Here is a 24582-nt window from a genome sequence, read left to right as displayed (position 1 = left end):
ACAAAATTAAATAATTTACAGAATAATTAAACTAACTACTTTTTAATTTCTTCCAGGAAGAGCGATTTCTCTACTTTTAAATACTAACTTGGAATTGCGGTCACAATCGACTTCGACTCTATTTACATGTAGGAACGTTGTGTTTTTAACACGTTAAGTTAAAATTTACCTTTTCTGCATCTCGAATAGAGCTAAAAGTAAGTGAAACCTTGGCGGTCTGTGATTAGGAGTTTGTCCCCTGAACTCGATGACGCTGTCCCCATCTCAGGCAGGCTCAGCCGCGACCCAGGTAAGTCGGCAGTGACGGGTCACGGGCCTGGGTGGACGCGCAGAGGGGAAGGCCCTGGACCTGGCCAGATCCGGATCGAAGGCCACAGCTCAGGAGGGGCCCGGCCCCTGAGCCGCAGGCAGCCACGGCCAGAGTCGTCCCAGGCGAGGGCCCGTGAGCGGACGGGCTGCAGGCCTGCCCCCCACGTACCCTCTGGAACAGGGCTCTGTCCCATACAAAACCAAGTTAAATGAAAACAGAAATACCCGTGCCACGCCGGCCTCACGGGGCAGACACGTGCCCGGGCACGACACCACGCACAGCCCGCCCGGCCTCGGCCTCGACAGACAGACAGGAATACTGTGGTCACGAACTCCAAAACTTCCCTGAGAACCTTGTCCATGAGCTTCCGCTGGGACTTCGAGCTGCTCTTCAGATCATTGTCAGGAAACAAAAATAAATCCATCTGCCGCCTTCAGGCGCACGCGCCCGGGGAGGTCGGGGGGCTTCCCGTCGGACAAGCCCCCGAGGCCACTGGGGCCGCACACAGAGGCGCTGTGAGTTGGGACTCTCCACCGGGAGGGCAGGGCGAGGGAGGTAAACAATGGCGCCAAGTCGGGGTGCCGGGCGCCCCGGATCGGCAAGGTAAGGCCTAGACCTGGATGCCCCTCACGGCCTGCTTGATGCTCTCCAGGAGGTCCTTGTTCTCAGGGTCCTGGTAGCATTCCTGGTTGGAGTACATGTCGGTGAGGGTGCTCACGTAGGCATCAAAGTTCTGCTCACATATCGGCTCCTGGCGGGCAGAACAGTTCAGCCAGCCCCGTCCCGCACGGCCGCCCGGAGGGGAGGGGAGGGGAGGGCACGTGTGCCGCCCGCCTCCCACTGCCCTGAGTCCAGCGCACACCCACGGCAGCTGCACCTCGGGCCGAGTCCACCCGCCCTTGGCCCCTCGGGGGGCAGCCCTGGTGGAGGGCCACGCACCATGTGTGGCAGGCGGATGTTGGCGAGGCTCCGGATGAGGGCCTGGCTCAGGCCAGACAGCTCCAGGAACAGCGCTTCGTTCTGCTCCTCGATCAGCCTGTTCTCGTCCTCGATGCTCCGCAGGCTCCTCTCCATGGACGAGACCTGTGGGGTGACACGGAAGCCTGCACCCGGCCGCCTGGCCTCCTGGCTGTGTGGCGGGCACGCCTGAGAGCCAGTGCAGAGGTGGGCCCCTGCCCCCTGGGGTTCCTGCCACAAGTGGGGCTGGCAGTGCCCCAGACCCTGGGCGGGGGAGCGGACTCGGCGACGTCCCTTTCTGTGCTGACCTTCCCACGGGGTGGGGGTGGGGGAGGGCTCAGAGTCCAGTGCCCTGAGCTCACTGCGGCCCCTCTGCAGCTGCCCGTCCCGCTGCAGCCCTGCTCAGTGCAGCAGCCGATGGCCTGTCAGTTTCCGGCACAGACGCTTCTGCTGCAGACCCAGCAGGACACCAGGGTGGCAGTCCCAGAGCTTCTCCCAAGGGGGCTCTCAGGGTTCCTCCACGGACCCCACAGGACAGTGACAACGGGGCTGACGGCCAGGGGCTGTCGCGCCTGCTCTGGGTGGTCAGGTCACCAGGGGGGTCTCAGGCGGCATAACCCTACACAGAGGTTCCCGCCCTGCGGCCCCCAGCTGCTGCGGCTCAACGGAGCCTGGGGCAGAGGCAAGTTCAGTGTCCAGCACGCAGAGCTGTCCCCCAGTGTGGACCAGGGAGCTGCCTTCCAGGCGGCTGTCCACCAACCCGCAGCTCGGGAGAGGCTGCGACCTCCTGTCACTGGGTGACAGGCCCTCGGCTCGGGGAAGTTTGAGTAAGAAGGAGACCCACCGCCTTCCCCACGGTCCCTTCTGCCTGACCCCCCCTCCCCACAGGGCACGGGTCCAAACTCCCTCAAGGGGAGAGCGGCCCTTCCACAGAGTGCTGGCGAGTGGTCCGGTGAGCGGCCGTCTTTGAAGAGCTGGGTGAGACCAACGCAGTAGGCAGAGGCGCTGACACTGGACGGCTTTGAGAAGGGAGGGCAGGGAGGGACGGAGGGTGGCGGCCACATGGGCAATGTCTCTGCACCCTGAGACGGCCAAGAAGACACGGCCCACACAGCGAAGACCTCTGCCCCCCACGGCCGACACTGTTTCCGCCAGGCTGAGCGCCAGGCACAGGCGGAGCGGCCGGTTCGCAGGCGGAGGGGCCGGTTCGCAGGTGGAGGGAGGGACCGCGTGAGGAGACCCGCCACCTTCCCCACGGTCCCTTCTGCCCTCGAACCCCGCAAGGCCTGGTCGCTTCCTCGTCCCTTTGTCCCTCCAGCCGTAGGAGCATGACGGTGTGCGGCCCGCCTCCCCTACCCGTCGCTCAGGGTGGGCCGTGGTCTTTTTGGAATCAGACCTGCACCGTCTCTTTGCAAGCGGTGTTCCCTGGGGAAGTCAGAGGCACCTCGTGACCCGCCTCTCAGCGTGCCACCTGCTCTCCCTGTGGACACGCACCCATCTCCCCGCAGCCCTGGGGGTGGATCTCTACTGCTGTCTCCGGCCACCGGTGAGGGCACGGAGGGGCACATAGGTCCAGAGGCGTGCCGGGTCACTTAGCCACGTGACAGGGCTGCGGTGGCCGCGCTCCAGCCGGGCTGGAGAACCCACGCGTGGTCCCACTCCTACCGACGGCACTCATACCTGGGGGACCCCTGACCCTGCCCTCCAGCCGCCAGCACCAGAGGACACACGGTGGCAGGACCGGCGACCGGACGGCGGCAGTCACAGATGTCCCTGAGGCCGCACCCCTCAGCCCAGGGTGAGCGCCAACGGCACATGGGGCTGGGCCCCTCCCGCCTCCCAGAACAAGAGGCCGAGGGCCCAGGACAGTGAGCTGGGTGGGGCGGGGGGGGGCGGGGTGGGGTACGGGGGCCCCCCCCCCCGCACACCTGGGACTGCAGCTGTGCCATGGCGGCCTCCATCTCCGAGTTGGACTCGCTCAGGTCTCGGATCTCCTGGTTCAGCTGCTTGATCTCCTCATCGTTGTCCAGCACTGCCCCAGGGAGAAAGCCCGGTGGCGGCTCAGCCTCAAGCCCAGGCTGGCCTCCTGGAGGGACCCGGTCCTCCCAGAGCGGCTCCGAGACTGACCCCGCATGTCTAGGCCACGGGCGGGAGAGTGGACATGTCTTCAGCCAGAATGAATTGTGAGAGAGAGACGTGGAGGCCTCTGCGGGGGATGCTGGATGTGCACAGCTCCCTCCACACTGGGGCCGAGCGAGTTCTCAGCCCCGCAGCCCCGAGGCCTCGGCCTCCAGCATCGTCTGCAGGGCTCTCAGAGCAGCCGCCGCCACTCCAGACGCAGGCGCACGACAGGTCAGGCCTCAGGACAGGGGCCCCCATGTCCTCTCCCACCAGCAACGCTCACTCGCCAGGTTGAAGGGCTCCCCACAGAGCCCGCAAGGGGGGCGTCCTTACCGTCACTCGTCTTGAACTTCGTGCTGAGAACCTCATCCCCTGAGAGTTTTCCCTTCTTTCCAGCAAAAGTGGCTCTGGGACAGCCGGACAAGCTGGAAGCAAAGGTCGCACATTAGAAACCAGTCCGAAGTCACACACCGGAGGCCAGTCTGGCCACACGTCACAACGAGAGCCAAACCGTCAGCGTCCGGCAACTGGGTAGGGTCCTGGATGGAACTCGCTAGCTCGTCCCTTTTTGTCCCTGGTCCGGGGCAGTCCCTCTCCCTCACCACTCATCCGCCAGCCCAGCCGGTCCCAGCACAGGCCGCTGCCCTGAAGGCTCGTCCCCAGAGCTCTGGGCAAGCTCCGCACCCCTTCTCAGAGGGGTCAGCCTCACCCCTGCTCTATTCCCCGCGGGGCCTGCGGCCTGGCCCCACCCACACTGCCCTGGCCAGGTCCGGGGCGGGGGCCGGCGTGTGTGTTCTCTGCTCCGTCTCCAGCGCCTGGTGCTTGCTGGACTCAGAACTGGCTTGTGGCGTGAATGACTCAATTAATCTTACAGGTGAAGAGACAAGGGCAGAAAAACAGAAAGAAAAAGACAGTTTCTGACAGGCCCAGGTAGTGACCCCCCGGCCCCTCGGCCGTGACCTTGGCTGCCGGGCACAGACAGGAAGAGAGGCAGCGAGGCAGGCCCCAGCCCTGGGGCAGGTGAGGGCCCGTCAGTGCTGCCCCGGCCACTGCGCAGGCAGGAGGGGTCTCGTCGTCAGACCCCTTGCGAAACAGGCTGAGCCCTGGCCCCCAATTTCAAAGAAGAGGCCCCAGCGGGAGGGGCAGGGCGTGAGCTGTGACAGACGAAGCTTTGACAAGGACAGGTGTGCCAGGCACAGGGCTCCGCTCGCTGCACGGGCTGTGGCAGGGAGGCTTACGACGTGGAGACTCAGGGTGGCACGTGTCGCACACGGCACCCCCTGGCACCACAGACTTCCTATAGTCTCCCCAGCCGGCCACCGACTGGGGACTTGATTTTCCCTAGAGAAGTGGCAAGCGTCCAGAGCCCTCGTCCAGCCGCCCCAGGGCCAGTCACCTCCGGTGGGTGAGGAAGCTCCCGTTGGCGTGGCCGGACCCGTCGCAGCCCGGGGTGGGGCAGGTGGGCCCCTCGTTCTTCAGCGACTTCCAGGAGAATGAGGGGCCGTTGACGGAGCCCTCCTTCTGCCTCCGCGCGGCCAGCGGGCAGCCGGACGCGCTTCGGTGAGAGGCGTACTTGCCGCTGATGTGGCCGAGCCCCACGCAGCCTGGGACTGGGCACCTGGCACGAAGAGGGCAGAGGTGAGCACAGGGGTGCTGGGGTGGGAGGGAAAGCCAGAGCCCCCCAAGTCAGGCTGAGACCCGCCGGGGGCCCCGCTCAAATGCCGCCGTTGGCGTGAGTCCTGAGCCTCGGGCACACAGAGGCGACGGGGACCACGTCCCCCCTCTGCCCTTGCGGCTCGAGGGTCAGCGGCCAGCTTCTCTCTCCGGACCCCAGCAAGGTCCACACCTAGACCTTGCTGCCAGTGTCACTTCAGTGGAATGAAGGTGTCAGCTGAGCTTGCAGCAAGCACGGGGCCAGGGGACCTGGGAGTCACAGGTCGGAAGTGCACCCTGAGCCAGGAAGTTTGGGGACAGCAAGGGTCCTGCCCCCCAACAGCATCCAGAGAGGCTGGTCACGGCACGACGCCCATGAGCGTCCCAGCTTTGCCACGTCGGAAGCGTGTGTTCCAGAAGGACAGCCACGAGGCCACAGAGCTCCCGTGGGGAGACGCAGCCCAGATCCTCCGTGACCCTGTCCCAGGCCGGCCTGGGGAGACCTTCCCCTTTGCTCGGCTTGTTTGAGGACAGGGAAGGGGTCCCTCATGGGAATAGCAAATGCCCAAGGATAGCTTGAGAGAGGTTCCAAGTGCCCACCCCTCGTGCTGCCATTGAAGTCCAGGTGGTGACGGAAGACGGGGTGGTGCACGGCGGTCAGCGTCTCTCCTCGTCCCTCGGGCGGGACCTGGACCAAGGGCCCCAGCTCTGAGGCCAGGCTCACCTGGGACCAGCACGCGACGGACGGCAAGATTCCTACCGGCGAGTTCCGAGTCCTCTCCCCGAGCAGAGGGGACTCTTAACTTGGCGTTTGCCACCCATTTCCCCCAAGCTGCAGACGGGGGCACAGGACCCCGGTTTACAGAGCTGTTCCTGGGGTACAGAGAAGACACGGGCTGGACGTCCCGGGCTTGTCACCAGCACATCCGGGCTCATCCCTGGGGTGGCCGCTGCGGACAGGTCCCCCCCGTCGGCTCTCACTCCCTTCTTACTCACCCGCCCTCGTGGGCCTCAGGTGTGCGAGACGTCTCCCGAGCCACTCCGAGGTCATCTCGGCCTGGAGTCGAGTGCGGACACGGTGCGGGGACTGGGGAGGTTCCACTTTACACCCAAACTCGGACGCGTCCCAGCTGCGGGGCCCCCGGGTTCCCACGCGCGTACGGGGCCCCGGACACACGGTCAGGAGGCCGAGTGTGAGCAGCTTCGCGGGCGCATCTCAGCGCCGCAGCCTGAATCGCCTCCCCCACTTCCTTCCCAAAGCCCCAGGCCTGCCCGTCACCCGGGTCGCATTTGAAGTGAGAATTTCCCACGCGTCATAAAAACACAGCTTTTCTCTCTATCCACGCCCCGTGTCCAGATCCTCGGAACTGTCAGATGACCTCGCTCTGACACGTGTGCGGGGTGCCAAGTGGGGTGGCATCTGTGCTGGGGCACAAGCGTGATGTGCCACCAGGACCCCAAGGTCAGAGGGGCGTCTCCCAGAGTGGCCGAGGATAGCCAGGCCTCTCCACGGACGGAGGGCATCCAGCTCCTGACCCTGGCCGGGACCTCCACGGACTTGGCAGCCACTTATCAGTTGTGGCCGAAGAGATTTGCCACCAAGTGCTAACCTGCCTTAATCTCAGACAGAGCAGGCACAAGACGTCTCCCTCACCAGCCCGCCCAGCATCCCAGCCGTGCTGACGGCGAGCCACCCACGGTGGGGCCTGGCGCACCCGTCCCCGTTTCTGCTGGTGGGCGCTTGTGCTGGGACACTCCATAAACGGAGGCACTAAGTGGGTCCTCCGCCCCCCGCCGTGGGGCCACCAGGAACTCATCCGCCCTACAAATGCTAAACTGTTCCTAAAAGTCACATTCTCCACTTGGCTGCAAACTCTCGTTTTTCTAAAAGCAAAGTTGACAGCACATTAGGAGGAGGAAAAGCATTTTTCTCAGTTACCTTGAAAAATGCTGATCTTGATTTTAATCATTTGCAAAGGCAGCACAATGCACTCGCGGCAACTCCACCAGCAGGACCCTCGCCAAGCCCTCCGCAGCGTCGCATGCGCGGCCACAGGCCGAGCCCCGGGCTCTCGCCCGCCCCGCATCGGGTAGGCGGCCTCCACAACGCCAACGACGGCGGATTTTGCATTCTCGCCTTAGCGTTCCTTAGTGTCATCGTAAAGTTTCAGCAAACAAGCCACATTTCTAAGCCGATGGGCCACCCCAGGAAGGCCCTGGTGCCGGCCAGCGAGGCCCCTGCTCTGTGGCTGAGCAGACGTTCAGGCTGGGTGGGCCCTGAGGGACAACCAGGCTTCGGGCCAGGGCACCCCTCTGCAGGGGTGTCTGGCTGCTCATGGCCAGCAGGAGACAGTCTGAGCAGACCTGCCCCCCACCGTCGACCTAACGGGCCTGCCACGACCAGGCGCCCGAGCCGCACACACGGAGGCCAGAGCCACGCCCATCCGCTCCTCACCGGCCAGAAGGACACACGACAGCTCCAAAGAGCCAGGGCAAACTGGATGGTGGGCCACCCGTGTGCCCTGCAAGTGAGTTCCCTGCGAGGGTGAGCTGGCCACGCCGCTGCCCCCAGTGAGTGCGGCACAGTCAGCCTCACGCACACGCCCAGCGAGGCCACCAGCAGCTCTGGGGACTTCACTCATTAAGGGCCAGATGTCGCTTCCTCCCACAGCAGGCTCGGGGTCCCAGGCCCAGGCGAACCTCCCAGGCTCTCTCGTTCCGCCCCAGCTCCCCGCAGGGCGTGCGACAGCCGACACGCGATGCAGACACCCGTCATCTCCCTGAACACACTCTGCTCCCTGACCCCTGCCCGACCTTCCCGCCAGACAGCAGTGCCCCTGAGCGCCCTGTGCCCAGGCGTCCCCAGGTGCAAAGGCAGTGGGCGTCTTGCCTCTCCCGACCTGCCAGACACCCTGACCTGAGCGGCTCAGACAGGGCAGTGCTGGGCGCACACTTCACTTCACGCACGTGCACGCGCGGGCCCTCACGGGTGTCCCCCAGCGGGACAGGAGGGCTCCTGGGGAGCCAGGGGTTGTCATCCACCAGCTGAGTCAATGACCCGGGAACTCAAAGAAGCCTGTAGGTCATGAAACACAGGGGACCCCGATCCCGCAGGGCCCCAGGGGCCAGCGGGGCCGACTCACTTCATCAGCTCAGGGTCTTCCTTGTCGTCCTTGGCGGGTGTCACCTTGGCTCCAGTTTTCTTGGCACGTGGGCAGCCTGACAAGCTGGTTTAGGAAGAGGATAAAAACAGCAATGGCCCCGGCAGCTCCTCCCAGGTCGAGGCCAGCAGCCCAGGGACCCCACAGAAGCTTCGCCAGCCAGCGCTCTGCTGGGCGGTGGCCAGGCCTGGAGCGTCCCCAGAAGCCCCTGCGCTGCTCGCAGAGCTCTGGGACCATCGGCCGCTCAGGCGGAGGGACAACCGGCCAGGGCAGCCGGCAACGTCAGCGCCTCAACAGGAGCTTTCACCCTCACCTGAGGGCAGAACCCCCCACAGCCGCACCCCTGGGCGTGGCAGGCTCACCTCCGGTGCGAGGCGTAGTTCCCCGTGATGTGGCCAGAGCCGTCGCAGCCGGGCGTGGGGCACCTGCGGAGGACAGCGAAGCTGGGCCAGAGCCGTGGAGCTGGCCCCAGAAGGGCGCCCTGTGTGCTCGGGCCCGGGGCGCCCGCCTGCCCTCTGGGGTCTCACAGACGGTGGTGCCCGTCCCTGCCAGTCCCCCCCGTGACCTCTGGGCTCCAGGACGGTGCCAGCCAGTCCCCCAGTGGGCCCGGGGAGGCCAAGCGGCGAGCGCGGCTCCACCGCAGAGACGATGGCGCCCCAAGCCTTCTGCAGGCTCCAGGCTGGACTACAAAGTTCCGGAACAGACACGGCCCTTAACTTTCAGCTCAAGTGCTCGGAAAGGCCGACTCAAAACCTAAGAGCAGTTCGCCTTCCGTGACGCCACCGCGGGGGGCAAGGGCCAGCCTCAGGACGGTGGCCAGCGCTGTGACTCGCCCTCGGCAGCCCCGGCCTCGAGGCAGCAGTGGGAGCAGGACCCCTGCAGCCCGAGGCTTCTGCGGGGGCAGGCGCCGCACAGGGGCGGAGGGGGGCACGGCCCCACGACCGCCGCACGCTGGTTTCCACATGGGGAGCCGTGCCCGGCCCTGCCAGTGGGGCCTCAGGAGGCCTCCGACCAGGCCCACTGCACGCCTCAGCCCCGGCAGAGACCAGGCAGGGCTTCGCCGCTGCTTGTCACCCTTGTGGAGGGAGAACCGTGGGAGCCAGGCTGTGCCTCAGTCCCAGAGGGGCCCCAGGGGCCATGGCTGCTGGAGCAGGACGCAGGCCTTTGCCTCCCAATCAGCAGACACTCGCGTCCCTGTGCCGTGCCCAAGGCCCTTCCGCAGTGTGCTCTGTCGTCCATGGCACAGGCAACACCTGGCCACCCCCAGACCCCAGCAAGCCGAGCCGCTGCTCCCCACCAGAGAAGCCTGGAGGCTGGTGACGCGGGGGGCTCCAGGTCCAGGGGTGCCCCTTCCCCAGCCTCCACGACTCTCTTGGGGCCCCTGCTCGTCCCTGCCTGTGGCCACACGTCAGACGCCCCCTGGCCTGTCAGCTGACCAACTAGCCACATCGCCCTCTGGCCAGGTTTTGGCATAACTTAAAACCTATTGAGATTGGACAGCTCCTGCCCCGGTCACGGGTGGTCACGTTCAGCCCACACGTACCTGGGGCAAGGAGGCCTTTGCATGTTAACAGATACGGCTCACCACCTTCAGCCAGGCAGGTGTCACCCTTCAGCCAACCCCAAGCGCTGCAGCGCCCAGTCCTGACACTGTCTCTGCATCGTCCGAGGCCCCAGGGTCCTCGGCATGTCGGGGTGGCCCCTCCCTTGCTGTGGGCACCCCACCCCACACCTCTGCCCACTCCCCGGAGGGCCAAGTACAAAGCAAGGCACGGACATGCTTGATCCTGGCTGGCCACCCGCGGTCCTGCTTCTCCCGGCCTCAGGACAGCGTGTGACAGAATTCGGAGGCCAGCGCCGTGGGACCAGCTTGCCCGGGAGCGTCCCACCCGCAGCACTGAGACCCATGGTAACGGCCGTGCCCAGAGCCGTGTCCACGAGTGGCTGGCGTCCATGCAGCTGGAGGGGCTCGTGTCTGCGTCGGGGGCCGGCAGCACTGGCTGCTGGCATGGCCTCGGGGACCCACAGGGTCAGCTGCAGGAGGCCGCCCACCACGTGACCCCGAGCGTGGTGTCTGCACAGGACGACCCCGTGAGTAAGTGGCACACACGCAGGGTTCACCTCTGAGCCCCACGCAGGGTGTGGCTGCACCCAGCTCCCCACGAAAGGGACCACACGAAAGGGACCACGAACGCACTTGGGATTTCACCAAAACACAGAAGCCACATCATACGAGACTGTCACCGCACCCAGCTGTGACGGGGAGGCCACCAAAGGGCGCGCCTGCAAGGTGGCGGCACAGGTCTCTTGCCCTGGGGACGGGCCGCCTGCACCCGTCCGCTACGAGTCTGCCATGTGCCCACTGGGCAGGAGGAGGGGAGGGGGGGACGGACCGTGGGCACCAGACGCAGCCGAGGCCCAGCCTGAGGGAGGCGAGGGCCGGGCGCCTACGGGAGGACCCCGGAGAGGAGCGCGCGGGCCGGGCCTCGCTCGCGCTGACGCGTGATCGTTTTCACGCAAGGAAGACCTGCTGCTGCCATTTCTGACTCCGCTCCGGGTCTCGGACGGGGGCTCGCCCTCCCCGACAGCCACCTCCCGCCACGCAGCCAGCGCCCGAAGGCTCACGTCCGAGCCCAGAATCGCCTCAGACTGGAAGCCCATGAACACTGATCACAGGCGGAGAAAGAAGCGGGGAGGAGGGTCCGCGACGGAAGGAGAGGGAGCACGGAGTGGGCTCAGGAAGGAGGTCCCAGCGGGGCTGCTGGGCTGGGCACCGCGAACGGACAGGTGACATGTGGGTGTGTGTGACGTCAGAGCCTCAGGCTCTGGTAAGGCTGTGGCCCTGGAAAGACCGTCGTGGGCTGGACCCCGCCTCGTCTGCGGGAACGGGGAGCCTCTTGGCAGCGAGGGGAGGGAACCGCCCGGACGTGCACCCGGAGCCGTCCGCCCGCCTCTGAACCGGGGCCTGGGAGCCCCCGGCAGCAACAGCGCCTCACCCGCGAGACCCCAGGGTGGACCGGCCAGGAAGACTTGGCCTGCACTCAGGGCCTCCAACACAGAGGCCTGAGGGAGGCGGACCAGCCCTGGGGAGGGGCGGCCTGGGGGCAGTAGTGGGACCTCCTTCCTCAGCCTTGGTCAGCTTGGGAGTCACAGCTCAACAGAAGGCAGAGAAACCAAAGGCAAGGACAGTCCCCAGCTCCAGCCCGAGAGGACGCTGAGACCGGGGAACCCTCCGGTGCCCGCGTCTTGTCTGAGCAGGACCCTCAGGCAGGTAGCTGCCACCCTCAGGGCCGGGACCAAGCAGAGGGAGGGGGGCTCAGCAAAGCGAGAGGCCGAGCGTGGCGGCCAGGCTGTCCAGGGGACGGGGTTGCCAGGGCCAAGACAGAGCAGCCGGGAGGGGCGGCAGCAGGGGAGGGGGCCGTAGCAAGAACAGCCTACAGCGCACAGAGCCGCAGCGGACAGACACGGCCAGGCCAGTCCCGGGCCGCTGCGCACAGCGCGTGCAGGCGGCGAGCAGAGCAGGCCAGGCAGCCCCATCCTCGGGAGAGCTGAGCCGTCCAGAGCTGGCGCCCTGCTCCCCTCCCGGCCTTGGCCCGCGGAGAGGCCGGCAGGGCCGAAGGCAGCACAGGAGCCGATAGCAGCCTCCCGGCCAGAGGGGACAGGGGCAGAGCGGGGGACGCACAAGCCACAGCAGCCGGCTGAGCAGAATCAGCCCTTCCACGGCCCTGCCTCTCCGCTGGGCGGGCCGGCCTGGGGCTCTGGCCCCGGAGAAGCCGGTTTGGGCTCAAGCCCCATGGAAGGACAGAGTGGAGCCGGAGAGCCACCGGAGAGATGGGAGGCCGGGAGGGCGGACATACTTGAGGTCAGCAGAATGGGCAGCCATGAGGTTTCTGAGGCTCTTGTCAGCAAGAGGACAACCAGAGAGGCTGAAAGAGAAGAGATGGGCACCGCGGTGAGCCCGAGGCGGGGAGCGGGGGAGGCGAGGGGAGGCCCACCGCGAGCACCTGGCCAGGCCGGACCCAAGCGGGGGACGAACCTGCGGTGGGAGGCATAGTTCCCGGTGATGTGGCCACTGCCGTCACAGCCGGGGGTGGGACAGCTGGACAGAGGAAAAAGAGCATCAGAACAGAGAGCAGGGCACACCTGCCAGGCCGAGCCTGCGTGGCGGGGGCCGTCGCCTGCCCCCGGCTCGAGGGGGACAGCTCCTCCCCGCAGTCCTCGGAGCACAGCTGTCGCCGCGCAGACTGCCGGTTGCTCCCGCACTTAACTCAAGAAGGAAAAACGAACTGGTCTGAAGCTTGGCCTCTGAGCCCATGGGTCATGTGTGCACACGTGTGCACAGCCACGGACATGCGGGCATGGCCTCCTGAAGACAAGGTCCCAGGCCAGAGCCTGGGTCCGGCTGTCCTGGGGAGCCAGCTCCAGCAGGAGGAAGCTGGGGGGGTCAGGACGAGCAAAGAGCAGCCCCAGGAACGAACTCCGACCCGGGCGAAGGCCGGGTCTCCTGCCACGCAGCTGCCCCATGCAGCCTCCCACAGAGGCGGCTTCCGGCGGGCCGACCAGAGGCTATGGGATGGCAGCTGGCCCCTGGCCACCAGCAGACTGCCCGCTCCAATGGCGGCTGGTTAAACCCCGTGAGGACCAGCTCAGAGGGGCCACCAGGCTGACGAGGCGCGGGGGCCGAGTCCCGCGACAGAACGATGCGGGGCCTGGGCGCCGAGAGCCGGCTCGGGGCGGGCAGCGCCCTCCGTCCGGCTCCGCCCTGCGGGTCGTCTGCGTGCCTGGTCACCTCAGACGGTTGTATCAGGGCCCAGCACGACAGGCGCAGTCCACCTGCCACCTGCCGCCCGGCTCCCTGCAGGACGCCTAACCGCTGCCCACCGTGCAGACGGGCCCAGCCGCCTGATCCCGCGCCGACCGCGGAGGCCCCCGGGGAGGCCTGGAGCCCAAGGCGAGGACTTACGTCAGCAGCTCCTTCTTCATGTCCTTGGACAGAAACTTCAGCTTAAAGCTGGTGAGGGTGACGTCCCCAGGGTACCGCCGCTCCTCGAAGCTCTCCTCCAACGCTTCCTGGTCATCTGCTTCAGAGGAAGCAAAAGAATGGGCTGCTGGCTCTGACTGCAAAAAACCAGCGGGGAGAAGTTTTAACGGCCGGCAGGGCCGGGCGCCCGGCCCGGGGGCTGAGGGGCAGGGACCCTTCGGGAAGCGTCCGCAGCGGCACTTCTGGAGTCTCCCGTCTTCTGGACGAGGGAGGCGGCCAGTCTCCCGGACGCAGAGGACAGCGGCCTGAGGGACTGCAGTGCCCCCCACCTCCCCGGAGCTGCCCCAGGAACGTGGGGCCTCGGGCACGTGGCCACCTGCCACCACGCGTCCCCACCTAGTGCAGCTCCCCAGGGGCACACGGTAGGCCACAGTGGGGTGGTCACACCGTGGCGCAGCCAGAGCGGCAACATGCGAAGCAAAACTAACCAGTGAGCTGGTGGCCGCCGGCCCTACACCACCCAGCACGGTTCCTGCACCACGGAGGCGCTTAGTAACCCTCGGGACTCGAACCCCGGGCCCGGGGCAGAGAGCGTGGACGCAGCGTGAACGGGGACAGGCCCTGCCTGTGAGGTGGGGGACAGGGACAGCCTACAGGAGCCAGGACGGCCAGTGCCTGTCCCTCACAGGCGGCTCACAGACCACAGTCAGACCCCAGCAAGCTGTTCACCCTCTTGGGCCCAGGCACCACTTTTAGGCTGGAGGAGGTGGCAGTCCTTGAGGGCTACTGGGGACCGGACCAGGAAAGCCATTGAAGCGCTTGGCGGTGGGAGGACAGCCTACATCTGGTCACTGTGACCGACTCTTTTGTCGGCCGAGCCGGACGACACTGAGCCTCCCAGATGTGTGGGGCCCCCAGAGGTCGGAGCAGGGAGCGTGTCCCAGAGACCCAGGACAGCGGGACGGTGAGGCCGGCGGAGGGGGAAGCTGCGTCCCAGGGCTGGCAGCCTCGCCCAGGACGGGTCAGGAGCCCTGGGCAGAGCCAGATGGAGGGCCTGGGCCGGGAGTCCAGGGCCACGGCTCAGGGACTGAGAAGCCTGGTCGGGGACGTGTTCCTGGGGGTGTCCAAGAGGACGTGGGGTGCCTGTGCCTACGAGAGGGGGCAGAAGAGAGGAAGGGTCTGGGAGCGGACTGTGGCTTCTGCACACAGCCCAGCCTGCTGACCGTGGGTCAGTGCGCGAGGGCGGGCTTCAGTGGGCGGGAGCCTCAGGGCCTCTGAGGCCGGGGTCACCCCGCAGGTGGCAGGGGCAGAGCCAGGAGGCAGCCAGGGTGCTCGGAGGCAGTGAGGGGGGCGGGGGGAGGTGAAGCAGCCCGGGAGGCCAGCCCGCGCTGGGGGATGAGGGACGGGGCAGGGAGAGAGCCAGAGGGGCCACTGGACGGGGCGGGGCAGCCGAGGCCACGGCAGCCGGCCTGAGACGGGTGACAGCAGCTCTGCAGGACACCCCTCCCCCCAGACTGGGCTCCTGCTGACCAGGAGGAAGCGGCCTGCACAGCCTCGGGCCTCAGTCAGAGGTGCCCCTGCTCTGGGGCCTGACACCAAGCTACAGCCGAGTGGCCGAGCCAAGTGACCCCGGCCTGGGGCCCGGTCCGCTCCTCCGTAAAGTGAGGTGTGTGTGACACGTGCAGAGGGCGCCTGGCTCACCAGGAGGACGGAGCCTCGGAGGCGGTGGGTTCTCAGAGGCACCGGTTCCCACCACCTCCTCCCCCACAGGGACCTGCCCTCCTGGTGGCAGGGGAGGGGACTTTGCAGAGGTCGCCAGGGGCCTGGGACGCCTCACATGGGACTTTATTGTTCTGGGCACACAGCTCTCTGGGAAAAGCCGTCAGTGAGCCCCTCCCAGTGGGAGCGGTGACTGGACGGAGGCCGCCCGCGTCCGCAGACCACAGCCCCAGCTCGGGTGCCGACTTTTCTCTCTTTGGCGGCCGTGCTGGTCTCAGGGCTCGGTGCCGCCCGCCATGGGGCTCCTGAGGCCAGGAGTTTCCTCCTGCCTCTGTCCAAGGACCAAGGCAGCCTGGAGCACCTTGGGGACAGTGAGGGGCCGCCAGGGTTTGGGTGTCCCTATCTGGACAACAGGTGGGTAGGAGGCCCGCAGAGCCAAGGAACTCAGGGCCAGTCCCACGTCCCCCTGTGGGGTCCGGAAGAAGCCCCCTCCTCCCCTGCCCAGGGCCTCCTCATCTGTGCAGTTGACAAGGCCACCTCTCTCGTCCAGACAAGGACACAGCATGGCCCAAGGGCGAAGAGCCCTTCAAGGGGGTGGGCTAAGTCCCAGCTGCCCAGAGGGTGCAGGACCTGCATGAAAACGGACAGGACCCCAGCTCTGCCCGGAACAGCTCATGCACGGACGCCAGCCCCAGATGTGCAGCCGCCCCTGCCCGGCGGCCCAGCACCCACCTCCTCGGGCTCCCCCTCCCGCTGGCGGCTGGGCTTGGTGTAGTCCAGGGGCCGGTCCCACTCGTCCTGGCGGGAGGCCTGGCTGGGCTGCGGCGAGGTCACGGAGCCGCTGGGGGCGCTGCCGCTGTCCCGGCGCTGGGGGGCGTCGGGGGGCCTGACGCCGGGGCTGCTGCTGCCACCAGGGAGGGCACCCTCCCGCCTGCGGTGCTTGTGCATGCTCAGGTCCAGTGTCCCGTTTTCGTCCACTTCGATGTCCACGACCTGCGATGGCAAAAGGGAGACCCGTGTGCGTGACCGCGCCGCCACACGTGCCTCCTGGGGCTGAAGTCAGCACTGCAGAAGTCCAGGCAGCCCCTCCTCCGACCAGGGGGACGATGGCCTCCGGGGATTCCTGAGCCTCAGCGGAGGGGTCACCACCCCTCCTTGGATGCTCCCAACACTGTGACCAGGCTCTCCAGTGAGCACGCTCCGGCGAGAGCAGGTACACGACCCTCAGACCCAGAGCTGCAGGGGAACACGCATGTGCGCCCGTCCCCCCTAGGCACAGCACACAGCTCCCTGGGGGTCGGGAGGGAAGATGAGAATGACCATGGCTGAGAGCTGCAGGGGAACACGCATGTGCGCCCGTCCCCCTAGGCACAGCACACAGCTCCCTGGCTGTCGGGAGGGAAGATGGGAATGACCATCAGCAGCCAGACCCGGGTGTCACTGAGCATGCTCTGCTCAGGGGCCACGTGGTCCCGACTGCAAGGCCCTTCGCCCCACCTCTGCCTCAGAGGGGCCTCCTCGCGGGCGCCCCACCGACCTTGCGGGGCGCCTCCTGCGGCTTCGTGCTGAGGTTCTCGGGCATCTCCCAGCAGCGCGTGGACAGATTCAGGATGGCGGTGGCGGCCATGTGCGCAGCCTCGGCGTCATGCGTGTAGTCGAAGCCTGCAGGAGGGGATGGGGTGCAGGAGCTGTGCCTGGGGGGAGAGCCCCTTGGGAAAGGTTTGGCTGCAAAAAGGGAACAACACCAGGCTGTATAGACCGGAAAGGGAGGCGACCAGCAGACACGGGGGGACTTTGGGAGCACACAGGACACAGCCACGTGGAAGGTGGGCTTCGGGCGTTGAGGAGGCTATTTCTGGCCTGAGCAAAATTTGTGCAGAAAGCGTGAAATCCTCCAAAGATATTCTAGCATCTCTGACATTCCAAACAAAAACAGCTGCTGTCTGCCAGCGAACAGTTACTGGGAGACTAAAGAATTCTGTAAACAGGGTGAGTGTTTGGAATATCATCGGGTAGGACACCTGAGTCACAACATTTCAAAGGCTGGTGACCCCACCCTAGTCTCTGCTTTGATAAAGTAACACAGTTATTCAAATAAACATGACAAAGGCATAAATTGTTATTTTTTCTATTGACTGTGCTGTGGCCGTAAAATCACTCTCAGGTACATTTCCGAGAATCTGAGCATCACCAATAACTTTCCAGATCTGGTCGAGCTGGTGCCTGGGCCAGCACGTGGGAAAGGTTCCCTCCAGCCGGCAGCTGCATCAGGCGGTATTTTTATCATTAACGTGGAGGAGATGGTCACCACCGCTCGGGGGCGTATCCGGCAGGAGACGCAGGTTCCAATCCCACGTGCCCTGGGGCTCCTCCGTTCCGGACACGTTTCCCGTGGAAGGGGCTCGCAACCCACAAGGCAGCGCAACGAGTGATCGAAAAGCCCGGAAAGGCTACTCTCGAAGGGCCGTTTTTGCGAGTACGAGTCCCCCACGCAGGAAGCAAGTGGCTCCTCTTGGGGGGCCCCGGCCTGCGCCCAGCACCGCGGTCGCCAGAGCCCCGACCCCACAGAAGGAGCGGGCTGGGAGCCGGGGAGGGGCGCTTCCGCGGGGCGGCCCGCGTCAGCTAAGCGGTCCTTAAGCCTTTGGGTGTGCGCACCATGAAGGACCTGGTTTGGTGTCACAGTTAGTGAGGGGCACGTCAAGTCTGATGGTGAACACGGAGCGGCGTCGCGGGCAGGAAAGACCCCCACAAAGCCAGCACGCGGCGCTGGGACGGCCGGGGCCCTGGTCTGCCACGTCAGCCCCCCGGGGAGAGACCCCCAGTGCTCCTGGCCTGGTGCCCCCTTTTTTCGGCTCATGCCCCCCAGGAGCAGCCCCCCCCACTCACATTTAAAGGCTTTGGGTGAGGTCTCGCTGGTTGGCATCTTTGGGGCAAGCATGCGTTTGCCAAAAACCTGAGCATCGAAACTTGCGTAGTCGAAGGTGACCTTGGAGAACTTCTCCAGCTCCTTGGCCAGGTTGGCCCTGGGTGTGGCAGGGGCCACACTGGGCCGGTAGCTTCCATACGGAGGGACCTCGAGCTGCTTCACGAAGCACATGGGTCTGGGGTAACGGGAGAAGAGCAGACCATGAGGACAGGCCCCAGGGACCCCTGAGAGCCAGTGTGGACGGAGCGAGGGAAACCCTCGCCCGGGTCCCAGCATGGAGGGCACTGTGTGAGGGGGGATGGCACGTCCTCTCGCAGACACCGTGAGCCAGAGGAGGGCACTGAGGCCTCCCCCAGAACTCAGGAGAGCAGGTTCCAGACACGTCAGGGGGCCTGGCCGCCAGCCCTCCCAGGCAGGGTCCCCTGGAGGAAGCAGAGGGTGGCTGTGTTTCTGAGAGCCAGCCTCCAGGGGGCGGTGAGGTGGCCCTAGGGAGGATGCTGGGAGGATCGAGGACAGGCCTGGAAAGGCGCCCGAGAGACAGGAGGCGGGGGGACGACCACCAGGAGGGTCAACCACACAGCCCCGAGAGGAGCAAGGGGAGAGGCCGGGAGAGCCCCCCGCTGCCCCGCCCCTTCGTCCCGTGTCTGAACTGAGCAGCGACTTCATTCTGCAGAGGTGGGACTGGGAGGGGCCGACGGCGAGGGGCCCCAGGCCGCTGGGCGCTGTAGGAACCCGAGTGTGGTTCCAACAAGCCCAGTGACAGAGACCACGTGACACTGAGCCAGCCCCGCAGGCCTTGGAAACTGGACGCCCCCGAGCGGGCCACGTCCCCGTACCCAGGAAGGGTGGGGTTGGCAGGACGCCGTCCAGTGGCTGGAGAGGCACCGGGCACACAAACCCTGAATGTGACACTGGCCCCACGTTGCGATGGCTCCCTCGGCCGGGCTTCAGCCAGCAGCACAGACTTAGTGTCCGTGACACCAGCAAGGCTTTGCAGACTCCCACGCCACGGGCGCGACACCCAGAAATGTGGCCACGGAGAACGGACAGAGCCCGGACGGCCGGACTCTACACCCTGGACATTCGCCAGCGCCCCTGCTCCTCTGCCTGGGAGGCGGAATCTCACGCCTCATTCGGCCTCATGAGAAACGTCCGAAGTCGCGATGCAACATTGCGCCCGCTTTCGCAGGCCAGCAAGCTGAGGTCGGGGTTCCTGGGGCACGGCCTCCGAGTTGGAGTCTGTCGGCCTCACCTGCCTCATGGCCTCACGTTTTCTCAGTGACTTAGATCAGGGCAGGAAAAGGATCGAATTAGTAACCGACAGGAAGTCAGAAGGAGCAGCAACGAGCTGCAGAGACGAAGCTCCCAGTCACTGCGAGAGCCGCTGGCTCTCAGAAGGCAGCTGACGTGACCGTCCTGTGTGCAGTGGGTGGAGCCGGCTGCACGTGCGGGGCTGAAGGCCCTGTGGGCGGCCCGTGGGACACCTCAGTGCAGGGAGGCAAGGGGCCGCCCCCCCCAGAGAGCCCCCCAAGGCACCCTTGGAACAGCCAGGGACGGCCAGCTTCCCCCAACTAAAACTTCGCCAGGCACGGGCTGTGGAAGGGGCAGGGCTCAGGCGGGGCCTGCAGGGAAGTGGGTGGCCAGAGGAGGCACAGCCACTCTCCAGACCAGCGTCCATGCCGTCACCCATGGCAGCCAGGTGCGTGGCCTGTGCCAGGTGCGGTGGCTCCAGGCTCCCACGCTCTCCTGCGGGAGGCGGGCACAGACCGTGGCTCTGGAGCACTCGGGTGTCGGGGGCGGGGGACTCGCGTGACTGCTGGCTCCTCGGAACAATAGCAGAGAGGGGGGGCAGTGACCCCAGAGCAGGAGGCGCTGTGTGCCCGGGACGCGGTCCCCCTGGCGGGGCCCTGTGCTCAAACACGAGACTCAGGCCAGGCTGGCCGAGTGGACGGCGCGGGTGGCCTGGGGTCTGCGCCTCTGGCCTTGTTCTCGGCACCCACTTCACGGGGTCGTGTGGAGGGAGGGGACGCGGAGCGGACGAGCTCTGAATGGTCTTCTGGGAGCCCTCCTACCAATGCGCCGCTGCACACTCGCACACGCACGCGAGTGTGCACACACGCCCGCCGCCGTCTCAGCACCGGAGAGCGCCACGCGCTCTGCTCCTGCCTCTTCCTCTAGCGTCGGTCCCTGCCCCGGAGGCCGAGGCGGCCAGGCAGGCGCAGTGGGTCCCTGTGCTTCCGGACGGCAGTGCCCTCTGCGGACAGCCCACCCCCTCCAGACGGGACCCGCATCCCCACATGAGCCCCGCGGTCCCGGGGGAGAGCGGCAGGGGCAGCGGAGTGGGCGCGTGTGCCACAGGCGGCGCACTGTGAATGCGCCTGACGGGACCGTCCTGAGTCCCCGAAACTGGCCGACGCCGCCACCCCCAGGAGGCCCTCACGGCAATGCGAGGCCTCGGCACACGCGCACGCACACAGGCGTACAAACACACGGGCGCACACGGAAATGCACACTCATGCACACACAAACATGGCACACGAGCATGCACAAGGCACGCACGCACACACGCACGTGCACCGGGAGACGGAGCAGCCCTTTGGGGCCGCGGCCTCTTCCACCCACCTGAGCGTCCGGTCTGAGCTGGAGCCGCTCTTGGCAGGGTCTCCCGTCGGCGGCTGCTGCTTCTCGTGAGACTTGGCCAGCTTCTCAGCAGCAGCGATGGGACACCCAGACAAACTAGAGGAAGGACAAGGGGACAGCTGAGCCCTCTCCTCCAGGCCCTGCCGGCCCAGGCCAGGACACTGGGAGCAGCAGCCCTGAGGAGCCTGCGGCTCCCGCACTGGGTCCCTCTCCCGCTCTGCGGGCCTCGAAGTGCCGGTTGCTCAGGCAGCGTGCATCTGGGGAAACCCTTCGACGATGGCACCCGAGGGTGACGCGCGCTCGGCCGGCCCAGAGCACCGCACGGAGGCTCCTCGGGAGCTCGGGTGATGGGCCGCCCCTCCCTCCTGTCTCCTCACCGCCCGCCCACCTGCCTTGGGGAGGGGCTCTGGCTCGCAGCCCGTCAGTCAGCTCAGAGAGACCCTGAGCCTCGCGGGCCACGACCAGGGCACGACCCCAGAGGGCAGGGACTGCCAGGGTCGCACCAGGGGCTCGCAATCTGAGACATCACGGTGCGGCCCCACCTGTCGGCACTCAGTGACCACGCTGGGTCTGCAGAGGTGACGGTCACAGCAGCACCCAGGAACCCAGCCTGTTCTCACAGAGTGACCTCGGCGCCTCTGGCAGCCCCTTCACTGGGCGCGTGCCTGCTGGAGCCGGGGTGCGTCCCCTCTCGGCCACGGCCACCGTGGGCTCAGGAGCAGGGAGACGAGTGCGCCAGAAACCTCACTGCTCCCAGGTCCCCGTGCCCCACAGGGTGGCCCGGAGCCCGGTCGGCCCGCAGTGGCTTCCGCACAGTGGCAGGGCCGTCTCGCTGGCCGTCACCGTGGCAGGAGGCCTCTCTGCCCCCACCCTCGCTGCGCCCACTCCCACTCACAGGGGCGCCGGTGGTCACACCTCCAGGTGCCGCTCTGACCCCCAGAAGCGGTTGGCCCTGACCTCACACCAGCCTCGAGGGGCGGCACAGGGGACGTGGCAGGCCCAGCCCAGCCCAAGTACCTTCGGTGCGTGTTGCGGTTGCTGTTCACGTGGCCTTGGCCCGTACAGCCCGGGGTCGGGCACCTGAGCACATTCTCATGCATGGCCAGGACTGCGAGAGAACCGGGGAGCGGCGGTGAGCCAGGCAGGACGTGGCAGCCCCCCCAAAGGCTACAGCTTGCAGCGGCGGCTCAGAGGTGCTCCATCCCCCAGTCCCCAGCCTGGCGAGGCCCGTCCCCTCCCACGGAGGACCACTGCCTCCTGGGGCAGAGACCAACTCAGCGCTATAGCCACCAGCCGGTCTGTGACTCATCCCTGTGAGTTTAGCGTCCACCATCACTGCCTCCAGCCAGGATGACGGACGTGCTTTCTCCTGAGCACCCCCAACCTGGCCCTGACCCAGGCCGCCATCTCGAGGTAAATGACTGGGCACACTCCGTGTCTCCAGCCTTGTAGGGCCAAGACCGGGCATCTGGAGCTTGCCAACCCGAAGGGACAGGACCCTGCGTGGCCACGCCCGCCCGGGGCACCATCCAAGCAGCAGGGACCACCCGTGCTACTCACTCTCCGGCGGGATCCTGTCCTTGTGGGGGCAGCCGGACAGGCTACGGTGGTGAGGGTACAGACCGGTCACGTGGCCCGTGCCATCACAGCCCGGTGTCGGACACTTGATCTCCCGTTTCTCAGCTCTCGAGGAATCTAAAACACAAGCCACACTCCTCAGAGGCCAGGAAGCCGGTGGGGGGTGGGGAGCAGGGGGACCGACAGCTCCGACTCCCTCTCTCCGGCCACCCAGACAGGAGAATGGCCAGACTGCCCCGAAGCCTGGGGGGTCCAGGGCCTGGACCATGGAGTGGCCCTGGAGAAGCTGGCGTCTGCCCAGGCAGCTCAGCAGAGCGCTGCATACACAGCCCACGTGCGCTGGCGCCCGCTCCCTCGCCCACTGGCTTCCACGTGGAGGCCAGGGCCCCCAGCCCGAGGTCCAGCCTCCGCACAGAGCTGGAGGTGGAGGCATGTGACAAGGGCCCCATCAGGTCGTGTCCTCTGGATCTGACAAAATGAGGACAAATAGGTAACTTACCCTAAGCCGTGTGACTAATAAACGCCTTGGTAGAATTTAAAGCTCAAATCTCAGTTACTGGCCTCACCCAGCCCACAGCGGTCACTGGTGAGTATGGGGCCCCGAAGTCACAGAGCCGCCCTCACAGGGAGGGCAGGGCCCCGAGGGGCCGACAGATCCCCCCAGGGTCTGCTTCCTGAGCTGACTCTGTCCAGGCCTCTGTCCAGGGCGCCCGCCATGTCCTCAGGCCCGTGCACTCCCAGCTGGACCTGCACCGCCCTGCGGCTCTGTTCCCTGGGTCCGTGCGTGCTGCGTCCAGCCCCCTGATGTCTGCCCCACAGGGATGAGTCACCGAGCTCCTGGCCTGGGGCTGTCACTTTGTCTGTGCCATGGTGTCCCTGTTCATGCACCTCCCCAGCAGAGTCCCACTGTCTGTGGGCACCGAGCCTGCCCCTAAACTGACACCCTACACAGGCCCCAACGCCATGCCCGAGGCCATATCACCTTCTCCTTGTGTCCATGGCCCCTAAAGGCCTGAGCCTGAGCCCGTGCTGACCAGAATATGTGACCCCAAATAGCTGTCCCTCAAGCCTGTGCCACCCTGAAAGGGGTCCCCCTCGACAGCTGCCCTCCAGGTTGCAGGGACAATCCCAACTGCGTCCCCCAGCCGTGCCCCTGAACACATGCTTCTAAGCTGCTCTCATGTGCGTGACATTCCCAGAGATTCTGGCCCCGCATCTCAGCCAGCAGGAGGTGCCCACAGCTCAAGTCCCTCCACGGCCCAGGTGTGTCCCACAGGCTGTGGCAGAGCCGCTGGGGCCAGCTCACTGTCCCTCCCACCCCCTCCTCCCACCTGGAGCCTCAGTGTGTGTTTCTCTCCAGAAATGGGCCCCACGTGAGCCCATTTCTGCAGGTCCAATGGCCACGGTCAGTGGTCATGTGCGTATTCGTCCCTCATCTCATCCGTCCACCACCGCAGACCTTCCTCCAGCCACCTCTCCCCCGGGGCCTGCCTCCCCACGCCTGGGCCGTCTGCTCACGCCTGGGTGAGGACGGGAGGTGGCCAGCGCCCAGCCTACCTTTGCCGCAGCAGGTCCTCGGCGGGGCATCCAGGGGCCGGGCCCCCTTCGCCGGCTCGCCCGGGCTCGGCTGGCCCTGCTCGGCCTTCAGGGCGATGGCCTGCTCCAGGAGGCCCAGGTTCCCGCGGGTCATCACGTCGTACATCTCCGACGCATCTGTGACCGCAGACTTCTGCGAGCGCGAGTCCTCGTCCTGGCCGTCGTCCGAGCGCACCTCCACGAGGACGGAGTACGCGGGCTCGGGGCTGGCGGGCTCGGGGGCCCGCGGGGTGGGAGCGCAGGGGGCAGCGTCCTCACAGATGCACCCGGGAGCAGCGTCCTCGTCCTCGTCCTCATCCTCGTCTGCGTCCCCGTCCTCGTCCTCGTCCTCGTCCTCGTCCTCGTCCTCAGCCCCGTCTGCGTCACCCAGGGTGACTCTTGGCTTGCTGGACTCCTCGCTGCTCATACCCTCCAGGGAGCGTTCGCTGGTGACCTCGATGACTTCCTCTGCCTCTTCCGGCTGGATAAAGATGTCCTTGTCCCCTTCGTCACTGGTAGCCCCTTCTTCAGGCTCATCCCGCAGCAAGTGCACCACACCGGGGCCTCGTCTGGCCCCTTGGCCCGAGTCCTCCCTGACCAGGGCCTCTTCGGCGACCTGGCCCAAGTTCAGGAGGGACGTGGCGATGAGCTCCTGGTAGCCTCTGGAGGGGCCTGCCGGGCTGCTGATGGGGCCAGAGGCCGCACGAGAGGTAATGGGGCTCCGTCCTACATGAGACCAGAGACGCCACGTGGGATGGATCCGGGGAGGGGGCGGTCAGGCCCTGGTGCCCCCCACCCTGCCCAGCCGGGTCTGAGGTGACACTGAACTTCTGCCACTGCCTTCCCAAAGCCATGGTGTGAACTTTCTCAAGTCAGGTCAACATGCGTTTCGTGACATGAAGCTCAAATACATCAGATTTTAAGAATTGCTTCAAAATTGAAAACCAGTAAACAAACTTAT

At 66.2% G+C, this 24582-nt stretch overlaps 1 protein-coding gene across 1 annotated transcript in view; it reads right to left on the bottom strand.

The window, feature by feature from the left end:
- Window positions 1-920: 920 nt before the first annotated feature.
- The window catches only part of MYT1 (myelin transcription factor 1), a 31244-nt gene continuing 7582 nt past the window's right edge, over window positions 921-24582 (bottom strand). Inside the window, exons 5-21 of the mRNA XM_006922134.1 lie at window positions 23604-24347; window positions 22029-22163; window positions 21486-21576; window positions 20451-20564; window positions 17789-18003; window positions 16440-16564; window positions 15635-15895; window positions 13166-13320; window positions 12239-12301; window positions 12060-12128; window positions 8565-8627; window positions 8185-8268; window positions 4785-5006; window positions 3722-3813; window positions 3196-3299; window positions 1250-1393; window positions 921-1061 (exon numbers count right to left, since the gene is read on the bottom strand). Of these exons, the coding sequence (XP_006922196.1) occupies window positions 921-1061; window positions 1250-1393; window positions 3196-3299; window positions 3722-3813; window positions 4785-5006; window positions 8185-8268; window positions 8565-8627; window positions 12060-12128; window positions 12239-12301; window positions 13166-13320; window positions 15635-15895; window positions 16440-16564; window positions 17789-18003; window positions 20451-20564; window positions 21486-21576; window positions 22029-22163; window positions 23604-24347 (2822 nt within the window). The remainder of the gene's footprint in view (window positions 1062-1249; window positions 1394-3195; window positions 3300-3721; window positions 3814-4784; window positions 5007-8184; window positions 8269-8564; window positions 8628-12059; window positions 12129-12238; window positions 12302-13165; window positions 13321-15634; window positions 15896-16439; window positions 16565-17788; window positions 18004-20450; window positions 20565-21485; window positions 21577-22028; window positions 22164-23603; window positions 24348-24582) is intronic.

The sequence above is a fragment of the Pteropus alecto genome, unplaced genomic scaffold (assembly GCF_000325575.1).
Source record: "Pteropus alecto unplaced genomic scaffold, ASM32557v1 scaffold45, whole genome shotgun sequence".
Taxonomy (NCBI): Eukaryota; Metazoa; Chordata; class Mammalia; order Chiroptera; family Pteropodidae; genus Pteropus; species Pteropus alecto.
The sequence above is the reverse complement of the archived record's forward strand: the minus strand, read 5'-3'. Positions and strand labels throughout refer to the sequence as shown.